General features: G+C 44.8%; 2 protein-coding genes across 2 annotated transcripts in view; both read left to right on the top strand.

Moving 5' to 3' along the window:
* Positions 1 to 27,916, top strand: part of LOC141054919 (uncharacterized) — a 205,864-nt gene that overhangs the window by 164,227 nt on the left and 13,721 nt on the right. Inside the window, 1 exon segment of the mRNA XM_073551813.1 lies at positions 21,096 to 21,102. Within this exon segment, the coding sequence (XP_073407914.1) occupies positions 21,096 to 21,102 (7 nt within the window).
* Positions 1 to 27,916, top strand: part of LOC141054903 (oocyte zinc finger protein XlCOF8.4-like) — a 206,272-nt gene that overhangs the window by 73,488 nt on the left and 104,868 nt on the right. The window lies entirely within an intron of this gene.

A 27,916-nucleotide genomic window follows, 5' to 3' on the forward strand; every position in this document is an offset into this window, starting at 1 on the left:
GAGAGATTGGTGTCAAACATAACACCTAGACAGCGCGCCTGCTGCCGAGGTGTTATTATGGTGCTACCCACGGAGAGGGAAATGTCAGGTTTAGGGAGATTAGTAGACGGCGGGAGCAGAATAAGTTCAGTTTTTGAGAGCGGACATGATGTTGGAGACTGCAGACAGACAGTCACTGGCGTTCTGTAGTACAGCGGGGGTAAGGTCCGAGGATGACGTGTATAGTTGTGTGTCATCAGCATAAAGATGGTACTGAAAGCCAAATCTGCTGATGGTGTGTCCAATTGGGGCCATGTAGAGAGAAGAGAAGGGGGCCAAGGACTGAGCCCTGAGGTACCCCGACAGCGAGAGGAAGAGGAGATAACGTGGAGCCAGCGAACAAAACACTGAAGGAGCGGTCATAAAGATAGGAAGAGAACCAGAAGAGAGCAGTGTCCTTAATGCTTAGTGACTGGAGCCTATGGAGTAGGAGACGGTGGTCAACCGTGTCGAAAGCTGCAGAAATGTCGAGAAGAATGAGCAGAGAGTGGTCACCATTAAATTTTGCTGTCAGCAGGTCGTTGGTCACTTTGATGAGTGCAGGTTCGGTCGAATGTAGGGGGCGGAAGCCAGACTGTGAAGAGTCTAGGAGGGAGTGAGTGGAGAGGTAACGGGTAAGGCGGGGGTAGAATAGGCACTCCAAAAGTTTACAGATGAAGGGGAGATTGGAGACTGGTCTGTAGTTGTTTGTGCAGAATGGGTCGAGAGCGGGCTCCTTTAGTAATGGAGTAACTATAGTGTTTGAAAGAGGATGGGAAATTGCCCGAGGGGAGGGAGAGATTAAAGATTGTAGTTAGGTGGGTTGGGACGGCTGGAGAGAGAGACTGAAGGAGATGTAAGGGAATGGGCTCGGTAGTGCATGTAGTCGGACGAGAAGAAGAGAGAAGTTTAGAGACTTCTTCTGTGATGGGATCAAATGTGGAGAGTGAGCCAGGGGAGATGCAGGGAGGGATGGGAGTCACAGCGCTTGGTGGTTGGGAGCAGATTTCCTGACGGATATTATCTATCTTTCTATAAAGTGGGAGGACAGGTCATCAGCACAAATGTCTGTGATAGGGGCTTGTGCTTTTAGCATGTGGAGGGAGTGAAAGGTGTCAAAACGTTTATAAGGGTTGTAGGCTAGTGAGGAGATCAGGGTGGTGAGTAGGTCTGTATGGTGACGTGAAGGGCAGCGTTATAGGTCCTTAACATAAATTTGAAGTGAATGAAGTCTTCTGGTGTGCGGGTTTTCCTCCATAGGCGTTCAGCACTCCTAGATCATCTCAGGAGAAGTCGAGTTTGCGATGTGAGCCAGGGCTGTTTTACTCTGTGCTTCGAGGTTCTGAGGGTGAGGGTGAGGGGCGCTACTTGGTCAAGGGTGCTTCTAAGAGTGTCGTTGTAGTGATGAACAGCCAGATCAGGACAGGAAAAAGAGATTGGGGACAATGATGAGTGTAGGGAGTCTGAAAGTGTCAGAGGGTTAATGGCTTGTAGATTTCTGAATGTGTGGTAGGTAGGAGTGTGCTGGGGTGGGTGAGGATTTGTGAGCGTGAAGGAGAGGATGTTGTGGTCAGAGAGGAGAAGCGGTGAGCTTATTTAGGTAGGAGATTGAACAGAGCCGGACAAAGACCAGATCAAGGGTGTTACCGTCCTTGTGTGTCTCAGAGGTTGAAAGCTGTGAGGCCTAGAGAAGTGGTTAGTGATAGAAGCTGTGATGCAGATGTGGAAGTGGGGCTGTTAATGGGGATGTTGACGTCTCCCAGGATAAGGGTTGGTAGTTCTGAGGACATGAAGTGCGGCAGCCAGGCCGAGAAGTGGTCAAGGAAGTGGGTGGGTGAGCCTGGGGGCCGGTATATGACCGCTACTCTGAGGGAGAGGGGATGGAAGAGCCTGATGGCATGGGCCTCAAAAAAAGGGAAGGAGAGTGATGGAACTGGGGGGATGACCTGAAAAGTGCATTGTGGAGACAGGAGTATGCCGACTCCACCACCAGGTCTGTTTGTGGATCTCGGGGAATGGGAGAATTGTAAGCCACCATGGGAAATGGCAGTGGGGGAGACAGTGTCAGAATCCTGAATCCAGGTTTCAGTGAGTGCCAACAGATTCAGAGAGTTGTTCAGAAAGTAATTGTGCAGGGAAGGAAGCTTGTTACATACAGACCATGGATTCCAGAGGGCACAATGAAAAGAAAGAGATGAGGGAGTTCAAGTAATATAAATAAGATTATTATGGTTTTGATATGAGGTAGGGTTGGGGTTGGGGGATGGTAGACCGGGGTTGGGGGAGATGTCCCCCGAAATAAGTAGGAGTAGGGAGATAAAGAGCAAGTAGTTATTGAAATTGTCAGAATTTTTTGTGTGATGTGTTTGAGCAAGATGGGCTGAGGTTTTTCAGGAAGGTGAGAAGTGCATGGATGCTGTTCATGGGAGAGGAAAGTATAGAGGGGCTGATGTTTGAGTCGTGATGGTGGGGTATGGGACGGTGAATGTGGATGGCAAGGGAACACAGGAGGATGGAATTTAAGCACATGGATAAAAGGGAGTGCAAAGTTTGATTTACCTGACTCCTGCCCTGACTAACTACCATGGAATAACTGCTTCTTCTGGATGCTTAGCTAATGGGATGCTTTGCTGAGGGGATGCACGTGCAAGCACCCCACACTGCGTCACATTGTCCCCCTTTCTGTCTGAGCACTGCAGTTTCTCCAAACAGAACTTTTTGACTACATATGGGATATCGCCGCGCTCATATGAAAGTGGGTAACAAATTGTGGGGTCCACTTTTTGGTGTAATCTCTGACAAAAGTGAGAAATTCAGGTCTAAAACAAGATTTTTGTGAAAAAGTGAACTTTTTCAATATGATGACCTAATGTTATCAAATTCTGTGCGTACCTGTGGGTTCAAATTGCTCAATATACCCCTGGATAAAACCTTTGAGGGGTGTAGTTCCCAAAATGGTGTCAGTTTTGGGGGGTTTCTGCTGTTTAGGCAGATTTCCAAACCCGACATGGCATCCGCTCTCACAATTTTGAGATTAAAAGTCAAACGGTGCTCCTTCCCTTCCGAGGTCTGCCTTGCACCCAAACAGTGGTTTAACCCCACATTTGGGGTATTGCCATACTCAGAACAAATTGCACAACAACTTTTGGGGTCCAATTCCTCTTGCTACCCTTGGTAAATTAAAAAATTGGGGGCGAAAAGATCATTTTTGTGAAAAAAATATGATTTTTTATTTTTACGGCTCTACGTTATAAACTTCTGTGAAGCACTTGGGGGTTCAAAGTGCTTACCGCACATCTATATAAGTTCCTTGGGGGTCTAGTTTCCAAGATGATGTAATTTCCACTGTTTAGGCACATTAGGGGCTCTGCAAACGTGACATGGCGTCCAATCCCAATTCCAGACAATTCTGCATTGAAAAAGTCAAACGGCGCTCCTTCCCTTCCAAGCTCTGCCATGCGCCCAAACTGGTTTACTCCCACATATGGGGTATCGGCATATTCAGGAGAAATTGCACAACAAATTTCTTTTTCTCTTTTAACACTTGTGTGAATAAAAAAAATTGGTTCTGAAGTAAATTTTTTGTAAAAAAAAAAAAAAGTTAAATGTTAATTTTTTTCCTTCCACATTGCTTTAGTTCCTGTGAAGCACGTAAAGGGTTAATAAACTTTTGAATGTGGTTTTGAGCACCTTGAGGGGTGCAGTTTTTAGAATGGTGTCACTTTGGGTATTTTCTGCCATATAGACGCCTCAAAGTGACTTCAGATGTGAGGTGGTCCCTAAAAACATGGTTTTGTAAATTTTCTTGTAAAAATGAGAAATCGCTGGTCAACTTTTAACCCTTATAACTTCCTAACGGAAAAAAATTTTGTTTACAAAATTGTGCTGATGGAAAGTAGACATGTGGGAAATGTTATTTATTAAGTAATTTGTGTGACATATTTCTCTGTGATTTAAGGGCATAAAAATTTAAAGTTTGAAAATTGCAAAATTTTAAAAATTTTCGCCATATTTCCATTTTTTTCATAAATAAACACAAGTCATATCGAAGAAATTTTACCACTAACATGAAGTACAATATGTGATGAAAAAACAGTGTCCGAGTCAGCGGGATCCATGGAAGCGTTCCAGAGTTATAAGCACATAAAGGGACAGTGGCCCGATTTCAAAATTAAGGCCTGGTCATTAACCTACAAAGTGGCTTGGTCCTTACGAGGTTAAATTAAAAATAAGGCGTGTAAACGAGGAATGTGAATAGGGGAAAAGGAACCGGAGATGGGGAGTGTGGGGAAAAGGGGAAACTGCATGAATGTTAAAACATGGAGGAGTGAGGGAACATGAATGTGATCAAGAAAGGGGGATGGTAAAATAGTGTGGGGACATGAAAGGACAGGAATAAACGTAGAATAAAAAGATAAATATATATATTTTATATATCATTGATGTGTATAACTATATGGGCAATATAAGAATGGTTCCTTTTCCCCATTCACATTCCTCTGTTGATTTCTATGGATTCTGCCGCACTAGGGTGTGACCCGTCTTAATTGTCTGTGGCCGAATTGGATCTCTGGCAGAGATTTTATGTGCACGGAGAAAATAATACACAAGACAAGGTGTATCATGTCAGTATGATTCTTCTCTGTCTTTAATCCAAGGTGTACAGTTTTTATAACAGAAATCGCGCTGTCTCATTGTGTTACATCATGGGTGCATTTCCAAATTACTGTTTACCCCAAATAGCAAATTAGTATTGATCTTGTGGGATCTCATATGTTCCCATATCGCTACATAATCATTATGTACATAATTATTGTCTTCTAGCCCGATCCACCCTAGTCCACCCAGTCCACCCAGTAATGCATGAAGCCTAGGTGGGTTATACAATACAGAAACAATTCTCAGAAAATCAGAAGTATCTTAAAGTTACATGATCCCAATATTCAGCAAAGCGTCTATATAGTAGTACAGTTTTGATTCTTGTATATATTCATATGCCATATATTTTCCCCTTAACACTCGTTTACACTCCTTATTATTTACCTCCTTTCAATCATCACACCCATATGTAAATCCAGTCTGTTTCCATACAGGCATCATCATCGCAGCTTCTTTTTGCATCTATGTGCGGATCCTCTGTGTACACATAGAATCCCTCCCCTCCAGCCTTCTTGGTCTTATGCGCACACGCCAGTCCCGAACTCTCCCTCTGACCACCGGAAGTGTTCAAACAGGTGACCGCGGTGCGTTCCACTGCGTGTCACCGAGCGCAGCTCCGGAAATCCCATTAGCAAGTGGAGGCGGGACTTGCTTGACGTGCGCTAAGTGGACCTAGGGGGCATCTCAAATACATCTGATCACGTATTAAACACCTCGCACCTTAGTATAAATACACCCCATGACACCTAAACACCTCCAGGCCCCCGGAAGAGGCTACCTAGCGAAACGGCGCTCGTCGGGCAAGGGCGATCACTCTGCAGCACTTAACCCCTCATACACTGCAATTGCAGCACCATCTCCAGTACTCTCCTACCAGGAGGTAAAATCCTTTGCCAATCGCCTCATATACCTGCATATCTACACTTACATTCCTTTTGGATGAATGTTGGGTGCATTATTTGATGATCCCCTTTTGTCACCCATATTGATGAACATTGAGATTTTTTTTTCTCCTTTTTCACCCTTCACCCTGGCCAGCACATAATATGGCTTCTTTGCAAAACTTGGTAGCAGCAAACAATTGCACATTATTGTGTTTACCATGTGGCCGGCTGACGACGGTGTATGTCCTAGGGGAATAGTAATCTATGTCATTATAAGTTTATAAGGTTGATCAAAAACCCAGTTGCCTCTATATCCCAGAGAATCCTGTCCAGGAGGGAGGCCGTGTCCTCATGGTGACATCATGAGCTCTCAAATAACAATCACTGGTAAATGGTAACCTTCCTTCCCCCAGTCTCCATAACGGTGAATTAGGAGAGAAGAAACCGCTGGATAGAAATGTGGATCTTTCTCCAGCTCCTCTGTGGTTCCATCCCTTGTGGAGGGAAACTTGGAGAAGTTGTGTTTCTTAGTGCGGCTCCTCCATCTGACTGACGAGGGTCTTCTCTGTCCCTCTCCTCAGGGTCCTCATGCTCCGGGTGCAGAGCAGAGAGCATTAGGCTTTGGCCTCGCTGATTATCACTTCATACTTGGGGCCCACAATGTGCTGGGACCTCGGTACCGGTGGTGAGGACCACAACAATGTAATTTATTCCCTGATACATAAACCTAGAATTACCGGTTCTGAGAGGCGTGTCTCATATATAGACAGATACACGGCAGGTCATGTATTCAGTCTGTGTGTCTCCACAGATGGATCCAGGAGGAGAAATCCACCAGAGAGATGTCCCCGTCCTCTGTATCCCCAGGACTGTCCAGAGGAGAAACACAACATCCCGGAGGATCATCAGGTAGATGACACTGAAGCCCCCACAACATCTGACCATGAAGTGATGGGACCTGAGCTCATCTTGCATTTTTCTTTTTAGGGTGAAGATCTGATTGATATTAAGGTTGAGGTTATACATGGTGCACAAGAGGGGATCACAATATGGGCCGACCAGCAGGGTGAGGAGGGGAGACTGTCATGTCTGTTCTGTGGTCACCAACTACTACTCCCGTCATCTTATTATCACATGTCAAAATCTACAGTGTCATGTAAAAGTCAGTGCACCCCTGGTCAAAATTACTGTTTTTGTGAACAGTTAAGCAAGTTGAAGATGAAATGATCTCTAAAAGGCCTAAAGTTAAAATGACACTTTTCCTTTTAGTATTATGCAAAATAATGTATACATTGTCATTTGTTACACTTAAAAAATTACAAAAAGGAAAATAAGCCAATGCATACGTTTGGGCACCCTTGGAGATTTGTGTGCTCAGATATCTTTGACCAAGTTTTCAGACCTTAATTACCTTGTTAGCGTTATGACTTGTTCACTATCGTCGCTAGGAAAGTCCAGGTGATGCAAATTTCTCAGCAGCAGCCATGGGTTCTTCTAAGCAGTTGTCTAGCACTCTGAAAATGGTGGAGGCCCACAAATCAGGAGAAGGCTATAAGAAGATATCAATGCATTTTCAAGTTTCCCTTCCCTCAGTTTGAAATGTACCATAATTAAGAAATGGCAGTTATCAGGAACATTGGAGGTCAAGTTAAGGTCTGGAAGACCAAGCAAAACTTCCGTGAAAGCTGCTCGTAGGATTTTTAGACAGGAAAATCAGAACCCCTTGCTTGACTGCAAAAGACCTTCAGAAGGATAGAGCAGACTCTGGAGTTGTGGTATATTGTTCCACTGTTCAGAGACGCCTGTACAAATATTGCCATCATGGAAGAGTCATTAGAAGAAAACCTCTACTGCATCCTCCCCATACATTTTAGAGTCAGAAGTATGCAAAAGAACATCTAAACAAGCCTGATGCATTTTGGAAACAAGTCATGTGGGCCGATGAGGTTAAAATAGAACTCTTTGGCCACAATGATCAAAGGTATGTGTGCAGAAAAGTGTCACAGTTTTACAGCATCAGAGAGGAGCCAGAAGACCACAGCATCTAAGTTCACGTACTCCTGCACTAAATAGAAACTTTATCTTCATAGTAAATGTTGCAGGTTTCTTTCAGCAGTGCAGGGGTTAAACTGTTTAGCTTGGATTATCTATAGCTTCCTGCTTGGAGAATCTCAGCTGTGCTGTATCGGCCTCTGCCCTCTCCTATATATTCCCGCCTCTGGCAATATGGATTGCAAGTATTAAGTCTTGTGCTTCCTGGTGAGGAGTGGAGAATTCGGTGTTTGGTAGAGATGTTTAGGAGAGTTCTGTGACCGTTGCTTGGTGTTTCGGTTGTGTGCATAGCCCCCATCCAGACCCTATTTTGTTTACCATCCAAATCCCTCTAGTGTCTTCCTCTGTTGTCTGTGAGTGCATATTTTGTATGTTTGGTATTTTCATTTATCCCTTAACATTCTTCCTTGTTTTTCTGGTTTGTGTATGTACGTACACTATTCTTCCCCACTTCCCTGGGAGTGGGAGGGGACAGATAAGGACTGATTCAGGAGTGCAGCAAGGTACGTGGCCCTTACATCTTCACCATCAGAAAGTAACCTGGGGAGCAGGGATCGCTAGGTCTCTCCTAGCATTAGGGACAGGGTGGGAGCCCCTGGCCCCAGGTTATCAGATAACAGACTAGTGACAGTAAAGCTGGCCCATACTATTTTTTGATCCATCATAGACCATATTACTGCTCTGGATGGGCAACTGCAGCAGCTCAGTCTATAGGTTGCAGATCTTCGCTCCGTTGATTTGCAACATCCAAACACATCCAGTTTGGAGGACTGCGACTCCCATACAACCCCTGGTAGTAGAGCCCAAGGTCGCTTTTGCTTAACAGTTTCTCTGAGGGGTGTGAAACGTTTGTTGCTTTCAGGGAAGCCTGTAAACTATACTTTAACTTGTATCCTCACTCCTCTGGTACTGAGGAAGAATGGGTGGAGATCGCAGTTTTGATCTTTCAGCAGGATGACCCCCCCCAATTTTCTCTTCCGGACGACTGTCACTATAGACGTTTGAGGAATTTTTTCAGGCGTTGGGTCACATGTACATTTACCGCAACCGCGCTCTTCGTAGCCAGTTAATTCAAGGGCATGAGACTCCGGTCTCCCTGGAAGCGACCATGTCTATAGCCATCCGTGTAGTCCACCATCTACGTCAGAGACATGGGGAGACACTGCAGTTTGCGGAAAACCCGGAGTTAGGGGAACCTGGGTCTGGGTCTGAGTTTTCCGTGGAGCTCATGCAATTGGGTGGGGCGGCACGTTCTGTGGGTTCAATAGTAGTTCAGCATAAAGGAGGAGTGTTTTTTTTTTGTTTGTTTGTTTTTGGGTGGAAAGGGTGATTTTGTGGTTACCTGTCCTTTCTTAATGCCCTGTAAACAGCCGCCGGAAAACTAAGGAGCCCGGGTGTGTAGTTATTTCCTCCCTTGGGACATCTCAATTTTGTTTACCGGCCGAGATGCATCTCTGCAAGGAAAAGGTGGTCATTTCTCCATTCTGGACAGTGAGGCGCGGTTTTATTTGATCTACGCCAGGTTCGTCCAGGCTCGAGGCCTCAAACCACAAGTGTTGTTTAAATCCAAACCCATTATCGCTATTGACTCTTGAGCCCGGGGGTATTTTACTCAGGTCAATCTTATGTTGCATATACAGGTAGGGGCCATGCACTCTGAATCTATAGACTGTTATGTGCTAGAGGGCTTGCCTTCTGTGGTTTTTGGACTACCTTGGCTTTTGGTACACCACCCTGTGGTAGACTGACAGACTCGGGAGGTGGTTAAATGGAGCGAGTATTGCCAAGAACACTGCTTGGCCGCCCTGCTAGCCAGGGTGGGTACCCAATCTCTGCCTGAATACATGTCTGACTTCAGGGATGTGTTTTCAGAACCGAGGAGTCAGGATCTCCCTCCACATAGTCCTTATGATTGCGCCGTTAATCTTATTCTTCGGGCTAAGCTGCTAAAGAGCAGGTTATACGACATCACTGGACCAGAGAGGCAGGCCATGAAGGACTATATCACTGAGAGACTGGCAAAGGATGATATCAGACATTCTTCATCACCCGTTGCTGGAAGGTTTTTCTTTGTCAAGAAAAAAGACAGCGGGTTCTGTCCTTGCCTAGACTTTTGCAAAGTCAGTCTGATCACAGTCCATGATCCATATCTTCTCCCTCTCACTCCGGACCTGTTTAATCAGATTGTGGGAGACAAATAGTTTTCTAAGCTAGACCTCCGGGGGGCTTATAATCTCATTTGCAGCAAGGAGGTGGATGAGTGGAAGACAGCCTTCAATACACCTGAGGGACACTGAGAATCTAGTGATGCCAATTGGGTTGACTAATTCACCTGCCGCCTTCAACACCTTGTTACTGACCTCTTTAGTCACCTGGCAGGAAGGTTTGTTGTGATCTAACTTTGATATTTTGATTTATTCGCCTGACCTTGAGACAATAAATGATTTGTCAAACAGGAGAAATGCATGTTCTCGGTTCAGGAGATCCCTTTTATGGGTTATTTTTTTTATCGTCCACTGGTTTTCACATGGATCTGGCGAATGTCCGGATGGTATTGGATTGGGATCGTCCTGAGGACCTAAAAGCCTTACTGGGTTTTGCCAACTACTACCGAAGTTCTTCAAAGGTTTTTGGTGGTGGCCAAACCTTTGACGGATATGACCAGGAAAGGGACGGACGTTTCCAATTAGTCCAGTCCAGTCCGAGAGGATTTTGATACCTTGATGTTTTGCTTCTACACCAATCCTTATACATCGTGACGTCACTCAGCCATTTATTGTAGAAGTTGATGCGTCTGAATGGAGGTGTGGGCTGTGTTGTCGCAGGGTGCTTCTCTTAGTAAATGGCATCCGTGTTCATATTTTTTTTTTTTTAAGAAACTATCATCTACTGACAAGCTATGACATTGGTAACATGGAACTCTTGGCAATTAACTGTGCTTTTGAAGAGCCGCGTTGTTTTTTTGGAAGAGGCAGTTCATCCTATTTCTTCATATTAAGAATCTGCTAAGCGTCTGATGTCTAGACAGGCAAGGTGGTCTTTATTCTTCACCAGATTCAACTTTTTTGTGACATATAGGCCGAGGGATAAGAATGTTAAGGCGGATGCCTTATCTTTTTGTTTTCCTGGGGGTGGAGATAATTGTGATCGGTTCCTATATTACAGAAAGGAATAGTTACTGCTGCTATAAGTTCTGACCTTGAGAACGAGGTTGTAGAGGCTAAAGGGGACACCCCAACTGTCTTTTCTTTAGGTAAATTGTTCGTACCTGTTGTGGTGCAGTGAAAGGTGTAGTGCTGGATGGAAGATATATTTCTCCCAGCAGGATAAATTTTGGCATGGATTTTCCCTAAGTCTCCGAGTTTTCAGGGCAACACTTGACTTTCTCAGCTGCAGCAATCAAGCCTGCATAAGCCAGTTAGTGGGGAAATCTCTGTGTGAGATGAACTAGGATGTAGTTAGCCTGGATTTGTGTTTTCTGGTTATACATGCTGCAGAGGTTGTCGACAAGACTCATAGCAACTCCGAGAATGGCACCTGCCTGTCGCCAATGGCCAGCATCTAACCACGTCGAAAGTGGTGAGCAGGCGGCCGCTTAGTTAAGCCCGTCCCATGCAGCGGTGAGTCCGAGACCAGTGGTTCTCCAAGCTGGAGTATTTTCATGTTTTTTTTTCTTATTTTCTACCACCTACTGTTTAAAGCGTTAATAAACACCTGAAGTTTGGACTGTAAGCCTGTGTGTTGCCTTTTTGCTGCGTCCCTGCCACTGCCTGCCAAAGCTAATCCCTACAGTTGATGGAGAATGCGGGCATATGCAGTTAGGCCGGTGCTGTTTTTGCTTATTTTTTTGCTCTGGACTCCAGCTTATGGCCTGGGTGAAAGGAGTGGCGCAGACTCAGTCGGGGAACTCTGAAGAAATGGAGGCCACAGTAAAAGTGCTTATGGAGGCCATGCGACAGCAGCATCAAGCTACGTAGCAGCAACAGGAGGCTACTCAGCAGCTGATATTTAATCAACAGCAGCAGGAAACCAACCAGCTGTTAATACAGCACATCATGGCGTCGCAGTGAACAGGAGCTCCACGGGGAATCTATGATGTCCAGAAAGGGATCCGTTCAGTGATCCCCAAAATGGAGAAATCTGATGACGTCGAGACGTAGCTGGAGATATTCAAAAGAGTGTCAGAGAGGGAGAGACTATCCCGGGACCAATAGGCAGTAGTCATCGCTCCGTTTCTGGCCCCAGGACCTATGACAGACTATCAGGCTCTACCCCCTGAGCAGATGGCGGCCTACACGATCGTTAAGGGTGAAATACTGGCTCGTCTTGGGGTTAATGTGTTATTCCGGGCCCAGCGGGTACACCAGTGGGAGTTTGACCCTTCCAAGCCGGCTCAGTCCCAGTATTATGACTTGTTACAGTTAATACAAAAGTGGTTGCAGCCTGAGGTACTGTCTCCCGGCCATGCTGGACTGCATAGTGACTGATAAATTTTTGAGGGCTTTCCCCACCCCCTCCAATCATGGGTTGGTCAGGCGTCCCTAATGATGCACTCCAGTTGATGGACCTTATAGAACAATATGAAGCTACCAAAGATCTCCAGGGAGGGACTCTCAGGAAGGTCCCCTCCCCTGACCCGGCGAGCAGAGCCCAGGAGGGCTGCTCAAGACTTTCTGGGGGAGAAAGGAGCCCCATAGTCTGCTGGCGTAGCCAGGCCATATGAAAGCCGATTGCCCCCCCCTGGCTGAGCCCATGGACACAAAATTTGGGTACCGCCAATCCCATTATGCCGAACGGATTTGTGCAACTGGCACCCCGGAGGGTCCAGTAAGGGACTCGGGGAGTCTCGTTACCCTGGTACAAGCCAACCTGGTACAAACCAGCAAAAGTACACTGGCAAAAAAATTGGGGCGTTGTGTATACATGGGGACTTAAAAGACTATCCTACTGCACTAGTGGTGATAAACACCCCAGCAGGGAGGCGGTGCCATGAGGTGAGGGTTGTGATTAATTTACATTATGAACTGATACTTGGAAGAGACTTTCCTTTATTTTCTGTACTTTGGCCAACAGTTGTCCCACCCAGTGAACAACTGCCGGCATCGGTGTCAACCAGGTTACATTCTTTTGAAGTGGGGCATGAACCTGGTGGCCCAGAGGAAGAAGTGCTGGTGGTAGGGGTAACCCCCCCCCCCCCCTTTGGTGGAGGAGGGGGAAAATTCTCCCATAGAATTGTTGGCTGGAGATGTGGAAGACTTTCCGCCGGGACCCGAATTGTCAGACTTAAATGTCTTTGGCGAAAATTTTGGTACAGCGCAGCTCTGAGACCCTACTTTGGCTCGAGCCAGGGAAAATGTACTGTTTATTAACGGGGAACCCCAACAACCTGGGGCAGCCACAGTGTTGCCACGATTTGAGGTGAACCGAGATCTGTTGCATCGAGTCGAGAAAATACGTGGGGAAATGGTAGAACAATTACTGGTACCTCAGGGATATTGTAGGCTGGTAATGGACCTAGCGCATGCGCTTGTACTCGGTGGGCATTTGGGCCAAAAGTAAACCCTAGACCGAATTCTGCAGCGGTTTTACTGGCTAGGTGTCCATGAAGAAGTTAAATGGTACTGTAATTTCTGTCCAGTGTGCCAGGTAACCAGTCCCCAGCCTCACTTTCGGAGTCCTTTGGTGCCTTTACCAATTATAGAGGTACCTTTCGAAAGAGTGGCAATGGATCTGGTTGGGCCTGTCAATAAGTCAGCAGAGGGACACCAACACATCCTGGTAGTTCTAGATTATGCTACCCGGTATCCTGAGGCCATTCTGCCGCGCCACTTGTCAGCTAAACTCATAGCAAAAGAACTCATGGGTATGTTTTCTTGGGTGGGGATTCCTCAAGAGATTTTAATAGACCAGGGAAACCCCCTTTATGTCAAAAATTATGAAAGAACTCTGCCGCTTGTTAATTGTTATACAGTTGCACACATCAGTCTATCATCCCCAAACAGATGGCCTGGTAGAAAGGTTCAATAAGACGATAAAGAGCATGCTAAAAAAATAGCAGTCTCCAAAGATGGGAAAGATTGGGATCTCTTACTACCATATTGTTTGCAGTGCGGAAGGTGCTCCAGGCATCTACGCGGTTCTCACCCTTTGAGCTATTTTATAGCAGACAACCCCGGAGCTTACTCGATATAGCCAAAGAGGCTTGGGGAGAACCAACCAACCCCCCCCTACAAGAATGTGATAGAACATGTTGCAAAAATGCGGGAAAGGAGACGGTCATACCACTGGTCCGGGAACATATGGAGGCAGCACAACGGTCTCTGTCGGGTCTATAACCGGGAGGCTCGGGTAAGAACCTTTAGTCCTGGGGATCGGGTGTTGGTACTTGTGCCTACAGTAGATGGCAAATTTGTTGCAAGGTGGCGGGGGCTCTACGAGATAATGGAGAAGGTAGGGCCGGTAGACTACAAGGTACACCAACCAGGACGGAGAAAGCCAAAACAGGTTTACCATATTAATTTGCTTAAACCATAGAAAGCTAGAGACCACCTTGGCGGGGAAAGTCTGCTGCCTGCATTTCCGGCGGAGAAGGCTCCGTTACCTCTGGGGGTGTCAGGAGAAACCTTCCCCGTAGTTAAACTAGCAGATACTCTGTCCACTAAACAGGTTCAGGAGATCTAGGAGTTCATTAGCCGAAATACAGATGTTTTCTCTGAGCTCCCTGGACATACCTCCATAATCCACCATGACATTGTCACAGAGCATCAGGCCAAAATCTGACTAAAGCCGTATCGGGTGCCTGAGGCCCGGCGACAAGCCATCTCGGAGGAGGTGAAAACTGTGCTGCAGTTAGGGGTCAATGAAGTCCCAAAGTGAGTGGGCCAGCCCTATAGTCATAATACCTAAGCCTGATGGGACGCTACGGTTCTGTAATGACGTCAGAAAACTTGATGATGTTTTGAAATTTGACACCTACCCCATGCCCCGGGTGGATGAAGTGATAGAGTGGTTGGGGAAGGCATGGTATTTTTCAACCCTTGACCTCACAAAAGGATACTGGCAGGTGCCCCTAACCGAGACGGCTAAGGAAAAAATGGCCTTTGTGACTCCCGAAGGGCTGTTCCAGTATGAAGTATTACCGTTTGGTTTACATGGTGCGCCGCTGACGTTCCAGTGGTTAATGGATATTGTTCTCCGTCCCCATCGGCGTTATGCCTCAGCCTATCTTGATGATGTTGTGTACAGTACAGACTGGGAAAGTCACATACCAAAGGTACAGGCGGTGATAGATTCCCTCTAACAAGCAGGGCTAACCACCAACCCAAAGAAGTGTTCCATAGGGTTGGAGGAAGCTCAGTACTTGGGTTATGTGATTGGAAGAGGAGTCCTGAAACCCCAAGTAAACAAAGTGGAGGCAATTCAGAACTGGCCCCGTCCCCTCACAACAAAGCAGGTGAGAGCCTTTTTAGGTTTAGTAGGATATTACAGGCGATTTATTCCCAACTTTGCTACCTTGTCCGCATCTTTAACAGACTGCTTGAAAGGAGGAAGTCTGTGATGGTCCGCTGGAATGATCAGATAGAAGAGGACTTTGTAAAGTTGAAATCGGTACTGTGTGGTACATCATTTCTGGTTACACCCGATTTCAAAAGAGAGTTCATCGTGCAGACCAGTGCCTCAGAGATAGATCTTGGTGCAGTGCTGTCTCGAGGGGTTAACGGGGAACAGCATCCCATTAGTTTCCTGAGCTGGAAGCTTACCCCATCCGAAACCAGGTACAGTATAGTGGAGAGAGAGTGCCTGGCCATTAAGTGGGCACTTGAGTCTCTTTGCTATTATTTGCTGGTGAGAACATTTTGTTTGACCGATCATTCCCCTCTTACGTGGACGAGTCAAGCTAAGGAGAGGAATGCGCAAGTGACCAGGTGGTTTCTGTCCCTGCAAAATTTTTCAAATTTTCAGTAGAACATCGGGCATGCAGACTATAGGGGAATGCAGATGCCCTGTCCAGAGTCCACTGTATGTCATGTGTCCACCCCCATAGGGTTAAACAAAGGGGGGAGGTATGTGGCGCAGTGAAAGGTGTAGGGCTGGATAGAAGATATATTTCTTCCATCAGGATAAAATTTGGCCTGGGTTTTCCCTAAGTCTCCAGGTTTTCAGGGCAACACCTGACATACTCAGCTGCAGCAATCAAGTCTGCATAAGCCACTTAGTGGGGCAATCTCTGTGTGAGCGGAGCTAGGCTGGAGTTGGCCTGCATTTGTGTTGTCTGGTTATACTTGCTGGGGGCAAGACTCCTAGCAACCCCAGGAATGGCATCTGGCGGTCGCCAGTGGCCAGCACCTAACCACGTCGCTAGTGGTAACCAGGAGGCCGCTTGGTTAAGCCCGTCCCATGGAAGGGTGAGTCTGAGACCAGTGGTTCTCCAAGCTGGAGAACGTTTGTGGTTTTTTTTCTTACTTTCTGCCACCTACTGTTTAAAGAAAATAAACCACTGAAGTTTGGATTTTAAGCCTGTGTGTTGCCTCATCACTGCGTCCCTGCCACTGCCTACCAGAGCAAATCCCTACACTGTGAATCTATGTCTAAGCTGAAAGTAAACCTCATGATTCGGTCTTGGCCGGACACCCTGGTGGCAAAGCCACCACAGATCTCCTTACTCGGCATTTATGGTGGTCTGGGTGCATCAGGATGTTTGGAAGTATGTAGCTGCCTGTAGTGTGTGTACACGTTCTAAGACCCCTCATACTTGTCCATCTGGGTCCCTACAACCATTGGTGATTGCCAGTAGACCTTGGACTCGTCTATCAGTAGAATTCATTACTGATGTAGCTGTGTCTGCAGGTAATACAGTTATTTTGGTGGTGGAGGACAGGTTCAGCAAGATGTCTAATTGTATTGCGCTTTTTTCTTTATCCAACGCCAAGATCTTGGCACAAATTTTAATCAAGGAAATCGTGAGATTATATAGGATGCCTACCGATATTGTTTCTGACCCCAGGGGGGTGCAATTTATTTCCGAGGTTTGGAAAGTGTTTTGCGCTCGAATGAGGATCCATCTATAGTTTTCATCCACCGTCTAATGGGCAAACTGAACGCGTTAATCAGAATCTTGACTTAGGTGTTTTCTATCTAAGAAGCAGGAAAATTGGGTTACTTTATTTACCTCTAGCTGAATTTGCAGTGTATAACCATTGTCATGAGTCTACTGGTAAGTCCCCATTCTTCGGGACCTGCGGTTTTCCTCCTCAGTTCAGGTCGTTTAATAGGAATTGTTCCTAGGGAATACCTGAGAAGGAACAATTTTCATAATCTAATACGTCTGTATGGTAAGGGGTTTCTGTCGTCAATCCTGTAGTATTTCTTCTTGCTTTGCCACCTACTTTTAGGATTCATAATGTGTTTCACCGGTGTTTCCTCAAAACATATGTTGTGTCTTTTGAACCATCACCACTACCTCCATCTCTGGTCATAGTTGATGGGAATTTGGAGTTTCGAATAGCTAATATCATGGATTCTCGCTTTGTTCGGCGGTCTCTTCAGTATCTGGAACACTGGAAGGCTTCCAGTCCTGAAGAGAGGATGTGGGTACTAGCATCTCACTTTCATGTGGTTAGGTTGATCCGGTCCGTTCCATAGAGATGTCAGAAGACCACAGCATCTGAGTTCATGTACTCCTGCACTGAAAAGAAGCACTTCTTCCTCATATTAATCGGTGCAGGTTTCTTTCATCAGTGCCGGGGTTAAAATGTTCAGCTTGGAGTCTCTGAAGCTTCCTGCTTGGATGAGCTCAGTTGTGCAGTATTAGCCACTCCCTTCTATACATTTTTGGCACTAGCAATCTAGATTGCCAGTGTTAAGGCTTGTGCTTCCTGGTGAGGAGGGGAGGATACAGTGTTAGGTAGAGTCGTTTAGGAGAGTTGTTCTGTGACTGCTGCTTGGTGTTTCGGTTTGTGCATATTCCCCATCCTCTCATTTTGTTTACTTTCCTTATTTCTACGGTGTTCTTTGTTGTCTATGAGTGCATTACTTGTGTGTTTGGTATTTTAATTTATTCCTGTACGTTCATCTTTGGTTGGTTTGTGTATATACATACAATATTCCTCCCCATTTCCCTGGGAGGGGATAGATAAGGGTTGATTCAGAAGTTTAGCAAGGTACGTGGCCCCGGAGTCTTCACCATCAGAAGTAACCTGGGAAGCAGGGATAGCTAGGGTGCCTATCGTTAGGGACCAGGGATAAGCCCCTTTGCCACGGGTTATCTTACAACAAAATTGTGACAAAAAGGGCACAGAATTTGAGGAAAAGAACATTTTGGCCAAAAATTAAGCATGGGGGTGGATCAGTCATGCTTTGGTGTTGTGTTGCAGCCAATGGCGCAAGAAACATTTCACAGGTAGAGGGAAGAATGGAATCAATGAAACTTCAACAAATTCTTGATGCAAACATAATCTCAGCTGTAAAATACTGAAGGTGAAACGAAGATGAGGATGTCTTCTACAAATGGGTAATGGTCCTAAACACACATCACAGTCCACAATAGGCAACCTCAGAAGGGGCAAGCTGAAGGTTTTACAATGTCCCTCACAGTCCCGTGATCTGACCATTATTGAAAATCTGTGGCGAGACCTCAAAATAGCAGAGGATGGAAGCCGCCCCAGGAATCTCACAGAACTGGAGGAATTCTCCAAGGAAGAATGGAGGAAAAACCCTCAAACAAGAATTGAAAGACTCTCATCTGACTACAAAAAGTGTTTGAACACCTTTAGTGGAAACCTAAATCCTTTGTACCATAAGAAGGTCCCACACAATGGTACATTTAAAAAAAATCTTTATTTATAAACAATACAGTTTAACAATCTTTAAAAAGATGGTGCTAGACAAGTATGAAGGAGCACCACACCATAGAACATTCATTATAAGAAAATAGGGTCTCATATCTCACTAGTAGGGTTTAACATGGTTTGCTTCTTCCACGCTCATAAACTGACTATCCTCAGACATATCCAGCAACATGGGGACATTTCTATCCTCCAAAAATATTCCCCCAATAAAAACCCCCATACTTAGCCCTACATAAACCTAGTGACACATAATAAACACACGTGTGAGTACTATAACATACCATGAACTGGTGGCGCTTCCTGGAAAGTCCCTCATGCTCCGACGCGCGTTTCGCTATGCTTCATCAAGGAGGAGCCTCCTTGATGAAGCATAGCGAAATGCGCGTCGGGGCATGAGGGACTTTCCAGGAAGCGCCACCAGTTCATGGTATGTTATAGTACTCACACGTGTGTTTATTACAGTGGGGAAAAAAAGTATTTAGTCAGTCAGCAATAGTGCAAGTTCCACCACTTAAAAAGATGAGAGGCGTCTGTAATTTACATCATAGGTAGACCTCAACTATGGGAGACAAACTGAGAAAAAAAAATCCAAAAAATCACATTGTCTGTTTTTTTTTCATTTTATTTGCATATTATGGTGGAAAATAAGTATTTGGTCAGAAACAAAATTTCATCTCAATACTTTGTGATATATCCTTTGTTCGCAATGACAGAGGTCAACCGTTTTCTGTAAGTCTTCACAAGGTTGCCACACACTGTTGTTGGTATGTTGGCCCATTCCTCCATGCAGATCTCCTCTAGAGCAGTGATGTTTTTGGCTTTTCGCTTGGCAACACGGACTTTCAACTCCCTCCAAAGGTTTTCTATAGGGTTGAGATCTGGAGACTGGCTAGGCCACTCCAGGACCTTGAAATGCTTCTTACGAAGCCACTCCTTCGTTGCCCTGGCGGTGTGCTTTGGATCATTGTCATGTTGAAAGACCCAGCCACGTTTCATCTTCAATGCCCTTGCTGATGGAAGGAGGTTTGCACTCAAAATCTCACGATACATGGCCCCATTCATTCTTTCATGTACCCGGATCAGTCGTCCTGGCCCCTTTGCAGAGAAACAGCCCTAAAGCATGATGTTTCCACCACCATGCTTTACAGTAGGTATGGTGTTTGATGGATGCAACTCAGTATTCTTTTTCCTCCAAACACGACAAGTTGTGTTTCTACCAAACAGTTCCAGTTTGGTTTCATCAGACCATAGGACATTCTCCCAAAACTCCTCTGGATCATCCAAATGCTCTCTAGCAAACTTCAGACGGGCCCGGACATGTACAGGCTTAAGCAGTGGGACACGTCTGGCACTGCAGGATCTGAGTCCATGGTGGCGTAGTGTGTTACTTATGGTAGGCCTTGTTACATTGGTCCCAGCTCTCTGCAGTTCATTCACTAGGTCCCCCCGCGTGGTTCTGGGATTTTTGCTCACCGTTCTTGTGATCATTCTGACCCCACGGGGTGGGATTTTGCGTGGAGCACCAGATCGAGGGAGATTATCAGTGGTCTTGTATGTCTTCCATTTTCTAATTATTGCTCCCACAGTTGATTTCTTCACTCCAAGCTGGTTGGCTATTGCAGATTCAGTCTTCCCAGCCTGGTGCAGGGCTACGATATTGTTTCTGGTGTCCTTTAACAGCTCTTTGGTCTTCACCATAGTGGAGTTTGGAGTCAAACTGTTTGAGGGTGTGCACAGGTGTCTTTTTATACTGATAACAAGTTTAAACAGGTGCCATTACTACAGGTAATGAGTGGAGGAAAGAGGAGACTCTTAAAGAAGAAGTTACAGGTCTGTGAGAGCCAGAAATCTTGATTGCTTGTTTCTGACCAAATACTTATTTTCCACCATAATATGCAAATAAAATGAAAAAAAACCAGGCGATGTGATTTTCTGGATTTTTTTTTCTCAGTTTGTCTCCCATAGTTGAGGTCTGCCTATGATGTAAATTACAGACGCCTCTCATCTTTTTAAGTGGTGGAACTTGCACTATTGCTGACTGACTAAATACTTTTTTTCCCCACTGTATGTGTCACTAGGTTTATGTAGGGCTAAGTATGGGGGTTTTTATTGGGGGAATATTTTTGGAGGATAGAAATGTCCCCATGTTGCTGGATATGTCTGAAGATAGTCAGTTTATGAGCGTGGAAGAAGCAAACCATGTTAACCCCTACTAGTGATACTCAACATATGAGACCCTATTTTCTTATAACGAATGTTCTATGGTGCGGTGCTCCTGTGGAGTTTTTCGTCTCTCATACTGGTCTAGCACCTTCTTTTTAAAGATTGTTAAACTGTATTGTTTATAAATAAAGATTTTTTTTTTTTTAAATGTACCTTTGTGTGGGACCTTCTTATGGTAAAAAGGATTTAGGTTTCCACTAAAGGTGTTCATTGTTGTTGTGTGGTACATTTCCCAGTATGGGGATGTTGTAAATTGATTGGGCAATTTGGTGTATACAAAGTGTTTACAAGCTGTGATACTTAAAAAGGGGCCGCTACTAGGTGCTAACCATGCAGGGTGCCCAAACTTTAGCATTCTTCTTTTTAAAATATAAAATAAGAAAATATATTTATTTTTGCCTAAAATACAAAGGAAATGTGTCATCTTTTATTTTAGGCCTTTTAGAGAACATATAATCTTCAACTTGCGTAACTGTACACAATAACAGTAATTTTGTCCAGGGGTGCCCAAACTTTTAGATGCCATTGTATTCTGTCACAGTGTATTTCCTACAGATGGACTCATGGAAAGAAATCCACCAGAGAGATGTCCCCGTCCTCTGCATCCCCAGGACTGTCCAGAGGAGAATCACAGCATCCCGGAGGATCATCAGGTAGACGGCGCTGAGCCCTGTACCGAATCTGTATATGGCGAGATATTTCTTTTTTGTAAATTCTTTATTTTGAAATTTATCACAACACCATTAAACACAACACCAGTTCTCAGGTACAGTTGGCGCAATGTTAAGTAAGGGTTGGTCTAAGGCGAGAAGGAAGGAAAAAATGAGGGAGAAGTAGGTAGGGGAGAAAAGAAAAGATAAAAAGAAAGGGGAGGGGAAAAAGGGTACATGTACAGTATCAACAACATTAACATCAACATCATGTGGTTGACAACAGGAGCACAATTATTAAATGGGTGCACTTTTGGAAAATAATGCATCGCACTACATTACCTTTGGGCTACCTAGTTTGAGGCAATGAGGCTAAGAGCCCCAGAACAGAAGCCATCTAATTCAGTTAAACTTAAACTTGAGAAACTCTAAAATGCCCTTAAAGAGGGTTGTCTTCTAAATACCTATTCCAAGGGGCCCAAGTCAACACGTAAGCTCTATGATTATAAATTTCCCAGCTAGACAGCTCCTCTAAGCGAGAGATTTGATTTATTTTAGTATACCATTCTCCCAACGTGGGAGGAGCTACATCTTTCCAATGGGCAGCTATCAACTGTCTCGCCGCACTCAACATCAGTGGAAGAAGCCCATGTTTTTTTGGTAAAAAATCTTTAGACGGGCATGAAAGGAGAGCCTCCGTGGCTCTAAGATCAGCCTTTATTAGTTTTAATTTTTTGAGAACTAGTTCAACTCCCTCCCAAAAAACCCGCAATCTAGGGCAGTCCCAGAATATATGTGAATGATGTCCTCTAGAATTGAGGCATCGCCAACATTCATCGTTATCCACGAGGCCTAACTGGAATAATTTAGCTGGAGTTAAATGCCACCTAGTCAATATTTTATAAGAATTCTCCTGCAGAAGTACACATCTAGAAAAACCCCGAGCATTTGACAGAATTCTAGATATTTGGTCTTCTGTAAACGTGGTGTTAAGTTCCATTTCCCAAGAGTGTATAAACGAGGGTTTAGAATGTACAGTCGGAGAGATGAGATGCGAGTAAATGCGAGATATAATTTTTAGCCGTGGGGACGGAAGTTTAACCATAAGATCTAACCAGGACCAATTAGATTTAGACGGGAATCTCCGTCTAAACTGTAAAAGTGTACGTCTGATGTGTTGTTTTTGAAGAAAATTTGTTGGTTGAGTCGACGCGCCCTGTGGCCAAGACCCCTCTCGCAAGGTGCTATTACCATAAAAACTATTCAACGTTTCTCTAGGGAGGTTGGACCATAAATTGTATGGGTCTTGAAAATCTAGCTCTAACAAATAGGGAATTGAGACGATCGGTGTCAATATTGAGGGGAAGGTATCTTCCGGGAACTCTCCCATTACCAATCTTTTAATACGCAACGTAGTTGTAGTTATGTCATCCAACCTAAGAGAGGCCGGCGGTGTAGCCCTAGTCCAAAGATACGGTAAACCCCTCGAGCCCAATAAAGCCCAGTCAACACTATCCCCCTCCTCTCTTCCAGCACAGGACACCACCTTTAACCATCTACTGAGATGAATAGCCTTATAGTATAAAAGAAGGTCTGGGACCCCCAATCCTCCAGAAGAGATAGGGCGAGAGAGAAACTTATATGGCAACCTAGCCCTTTTAGATTTCCAAATAAATCTTCCAATAAGGGATTTTAACGTTCCAAAAAATGCCAGGGGAATCCGAATCGGAACCATGTTCGTGGTATATAGTATAATAGGCATTATATATGCCTTAAACACATTAATACGAGCCATCCAGGATAAAGTGGGTATGCTATACTTCTGCATCAGGCCTTTGACCTTTTGAATTAAGGGAATGTAGTTATTTTGGAATAGGTTGGCGGGATCTCTAGTTATCGTTATTCCCAAATATCTAATAGAACTAGTAGCCCAAGAAAATGGAATCTGCGTACGAATAGTGGAGGTCTGAGAGTGAGGGAGACCAACGCTCAGCACTTCAGACTTTGACAAATTAATTTTAAAATTAGAAAGGAGACCAAAATGATGAAAGGCCTGAAGGATAATTGGGAATGCTCGGGATGGATTGGAGATAAGGAAAAGCAGATCATCCGCGAAAGCTAGAGTTTTGAGTGACCCTTGACCCACCGACAACCCCTCTATACGTTGGTCTTGTCTGATGCTTTGTATCAAAGTTTCTACAACTAAAATGAACAAAGATGGCGACAAGGGACAACCCTGTCTAGTCCCGTTATTAATCCCAAAACTATCTGACAGGGTGCCGTTGACTCTAACCTTGGCCGTCGGTTGGGAATAAAGCGAGAGAACCGCTGTTATATATTGAGGGGGGAAGCCAAACCTAATCATTACTTGTTCCATGAACCTCCAGCTCACTCTGTCGAAAGCCTTCTCAGCATCCGTCGACAGAAGCATCAAGGGTATACCCCGAGTCTTAGCAAACATTATAGACTGAATGACTTTAGTAGAATTATCCTTCCCTTCCCTGCCTCTTACAAAACCAACTTGATCTGCATGAATTAGCTTAGGTAAGAAATTACTTAATCTGCCCGCTAATATTTTAGCCCACATCTTAATATCTGCATTAAGCAGTGATATTGGTCTGTAGCTAGCGCACAGGTTGGGGTCTTTACCCTCCTTAGGGAGGACTGTGATGTATGCCTCTAAGGATTGTCTAGGAGGGAGCTGGCCTGCTAAATAGGAATTAAACAGAGACACCAGGCGAGGCAACAGTGGTTTTATAAACTTTTTATAATAGATAATGGGAAGACCATCTGGACCTGGTGCCTTTCCGTTCGGAATAGTAGAAAGAGTGTCTAAAATTTCTTTGGGGGTAACTGGAGCAGTCAGCAAGGACTGGCCTTCAAGAGTTATTGTAGGGAGATGTAGTGAGGTCAAGAATTCTTTTATTTTTGCCAAGGCTGTGACTGGCTCCTGCATGCTATCCGGTGTATTTAAATTGTATAAATTTTCGTAAAAGGTTTTAAACTCCCTGGCAATATCTGCAGTCCCGAGAATTGAAGAGCCATCCAAAGCTCTGAGTTGTCTAATAAACGTTTTTTCTTTTTGTTTCTTAAGTAGGGATGTCATAAGCTTACTACTTTTATTGCCATGGAGATAAAACTTCTGTCTACTTCTCATGTAAATTTTTGCTGATTGAATGTTTAAAAGGTTTTTTAATGAGGTTCTCAGATCTGTCAGTTCAGATAATGTTTTATCTACCTGAGATCTCTTATGTAATCTCTCAAAGGAACTAATTTGGTGTAGAATAGACAAAACCTTTTTTGTTCGCTCTTTTTTCAAATGGGAGCCTAGGGCTATAAATTCCCCTCTCATTACTGCTTTATGTGATTCCCATACCATAGGCAAGGGCGGGCCTGAGTGCAAATTATTTTGAAAAAAGAAGTCAAGAGTGTTTGTCAGTTTTTCAATGTGTGAATCCGAGTCCAACAGTGTCTCATTCAGTGACCATGACCCATCCGGCCGCGGTAAAGTTTTTATCTCTATGTCAAGAAAAATGGGAGCGTGGTCTGAGAGAGAGATGATATCTATATTAGCTTTTTTAATTAATTGGAGATTAGCTGCTTGTATCAATAGGTAATCAATTCTGTGATAGCTATTATTCGGATGGGAATAAAAAGTGTAATCTCTGCCCGAAGGAAAAAGTGTTCTCCAAGGGTCTATCAAATGCAATTTTTGTAATGAAAGGTGTAATCTTCTCAGCGCCCTTTGAGAAAGAGCCGACCTGCCCGTTGAAGTATCTAAAGTTGGGTTTAAAGATACGTTAAAATCCCCTCCCACCAATAACAGACCCTCAGCAAAAAGTTCTAGAACATTCAATGTTTTACACAGCCAACCTATCTGGTTCCTATTTGGGGCATATAAGTTACACAGGGTAATCTTAGTGTTGGCCAAAAAGCCCTTAATTATAATGTACCTGCCTTCTGAATCCGATAAACAATCACTCAAAATAAAGGGAACATTTTTCTTTATAGCAATACTCACTCCACATGACGCTGAACCGCCCGCACTGTGATACCAGGTCGGGTAGCGAGATCTAGACATATCTGGGACTCTCCCTTTTTTAAAATGAGTCTCCTGCAGGAAAGCTATACTAGACTTCTTTGAATGTAAAAGATTCATTACTTGGCTTCTCTTACTTGGGGATCGTAAGCCCTTTACATTATACGAGGCCACTGTCATAGTAGCGAAGGTTACCTTGTCACCCATAGTTTGGTAAAGGAAGTAATAATAAAGATTCCTCCGTCATCAAACCACCGAAATTAAAAAAAAACAAAGAGATGAAAAAAAGAACAAAAACCTTAAAAATTATTAAGATAAAACAAGAGAAATATAACAAGAACCAACTACCTGCCTGTAGCAGAGGTAGGGGGTCAAACATACCTCCCATAACAGAGCAGGAAATAACATTTCCGACACACAAGTGGCACATATTAACTTATACGGCAATTGAATGATATCAACACATGAGTAAATGTCAAGCTTAGCAAGCTGAAATAAGATAGAACATGTCCGAGTGGACCAAGAGGTCTGGCTCCAGTATTGGAAAAATGCAACCGAGAGAAGCACAAGAAAGCTCAGGGGGGTATCTCCTTTTCCATTCCAGATTTCCCTCTTTTAGGAGTCGAGCGTTTCTTTCCTAAGACCCAGTCACCCTGCCCTCCGGTAAAGGCATGGACAGGGGGAGGTGTGCGATGATCCATGTCCAGAGGTAGCCAGGAAGGAATATCCATAGGGGCAATGCCAAAAGCGTCCCATACTTTGGTTAAATCTTCAGGGGTCCGAACCATTATTTGCCTACCATCTCCTTGTATAGATATACCAAACGGAAACAACCATTTGTATAAAATTTTTCGTGAGCGTAACACCTCCAGGAGGGGCCTCAGGACTCTTCTTTTTGCAAGGGTTGACGGCGCAACATCCTGATAAAGATGAATAGCAGATCCCTCATAAGAAAGATTTTTAATGTCTCTTGAGGCAGACAAAATAGCATTTGTATCCAAATAGCTCAATAGGCCGCAAATCACATCCCTCGGAGGTTCCGCTGGTTTCGGCTTTGGTCTAAGTGATCTATGCACCCTTTCTATTATAATTCGATCACATGTTTCTTGTGGGATTAAGAGGGCGAAGATCTCCTTCGTAGATTTTTCTAATATTTCTGTGGAAACACTTTCAGGTAAGCCTTTTATCCGTATGTTCTTCCTGCGACTCCGATTTTCCTGATCCTCGAGAGCCAGAAAAGAGTTGTTAAGTTGTGTTCTGTGGTAGTCCAGATGCTCTCTCATGGCATTGGAGTGGCTAATGATAGAGGACTGAGAGGACTCCAAAGACTCCACTCTATTACCAATGTGTAGCAAGTCCGCTCTCATACCAGATATCTCATTAACTAATGGTTTTATAGCTTGTGCTAATAATTTTTAAAAAAATGATCTAGAAAGTTTCCCAGAATCTGATTGAGTGACATCGCTGCCTGAAGCATCATCACTGGAGTCTGAGTCCTCGACATGCTCCTCCTCCACAACCTCTGCAGGGAGCCTTTTAGCATTAGGCTTAGACGAAGCAGATTTATTTTTCAAAAATTTATCCATTTCACCCTGTTTGCTTCTATACGCCTCTGCAGCCAACGGTTTTGCACGCTCTTTGTTAGTTTTGACCATTTTGCTTGATTGAAGCGCGCCTTTAATTTACCACCCGTGCGTCAAGAAAAGTCTAGTAGTGCATTTTTCTATATGAAAATAGCCCCATGCAACTTGGAGGGCGAGGGGTTAATATATGGAAACATCCGTGGGGATCTGCTGGAGCCGGTAGGGATAAGGTAACACCAACTCCCCACCGTGGCGCTTCAGAAAAGACACAATGTCCTCCTCACCAATGGCTCATAAATCTGCTGACAGCAGCTCCTCTATGTGGGGAGAGCGATATCCCTTGTTCAAAAAACAACTCAGCCCCTGGGAAATGTCTCAGTGAAAGTAGGGGGCCGTCAACAACCCGTCTGGCCCAGAGCCAGCACCCTCCTCCACCGCACGTACCAATAATGATCCCCGCAGGCCCCACAGACAGCTCACCGGGGGCTCCCTCTCACCGCCTTTTACTCCAACGGGCGAGACCGCTCCTTATTCCGCGGTCTCACGCCTCTATCGAGGGTCTCCTGCGGTCCGGTTTCCAGGCCTTGTGCTCAGGGGTATGTAAAGATGGCGCCCGTCTCCAGCACCCTCCACGAGGCCGCTCTGCGCTCCGGTGTCACGGCAGAGATCAGCAGCCCCTCTCTTCTCCCCACCGCCCCTCACCTTCTCCTCCAAGCCCGGGGTACTTCAAAAATCGTTTTTGCCACTTTCGTCTGGGCCAAATAAGGTGGATTTGTGGCTGGAAGCGGGAGCTGCCATAAAACACGTCCTCCCTGTGTGAGATCCAGGCCACGCCCCATGGCGAGATATTTCTGATCGAGGTCATAGGTGTCACAGATTTTGGTGGTTTCTTGTATTGTGCTGATTGTTACATCTGATATATCAGGAGGAGGATCCGACTAAGAATAAAGTGAAGGATGAG

The sequence above is a fragment of the Dendrobates tinctorius genome, unplaced genomic scaffold (genome assembly GCF_039654945.1).
Source record: "Dendrobates tinctorius isolate UK_male_01 unplaced genomic scaffold, ASM3965494v1 ptg000180l, whole genome shotgun sequence".
Classification (NCBI taxonomy): Eukaryota; Metazoa; Chordata; class Amphibia; order Anura; family Dendrobatidae; genus Dendrobates; species Dendrobates tinctorius.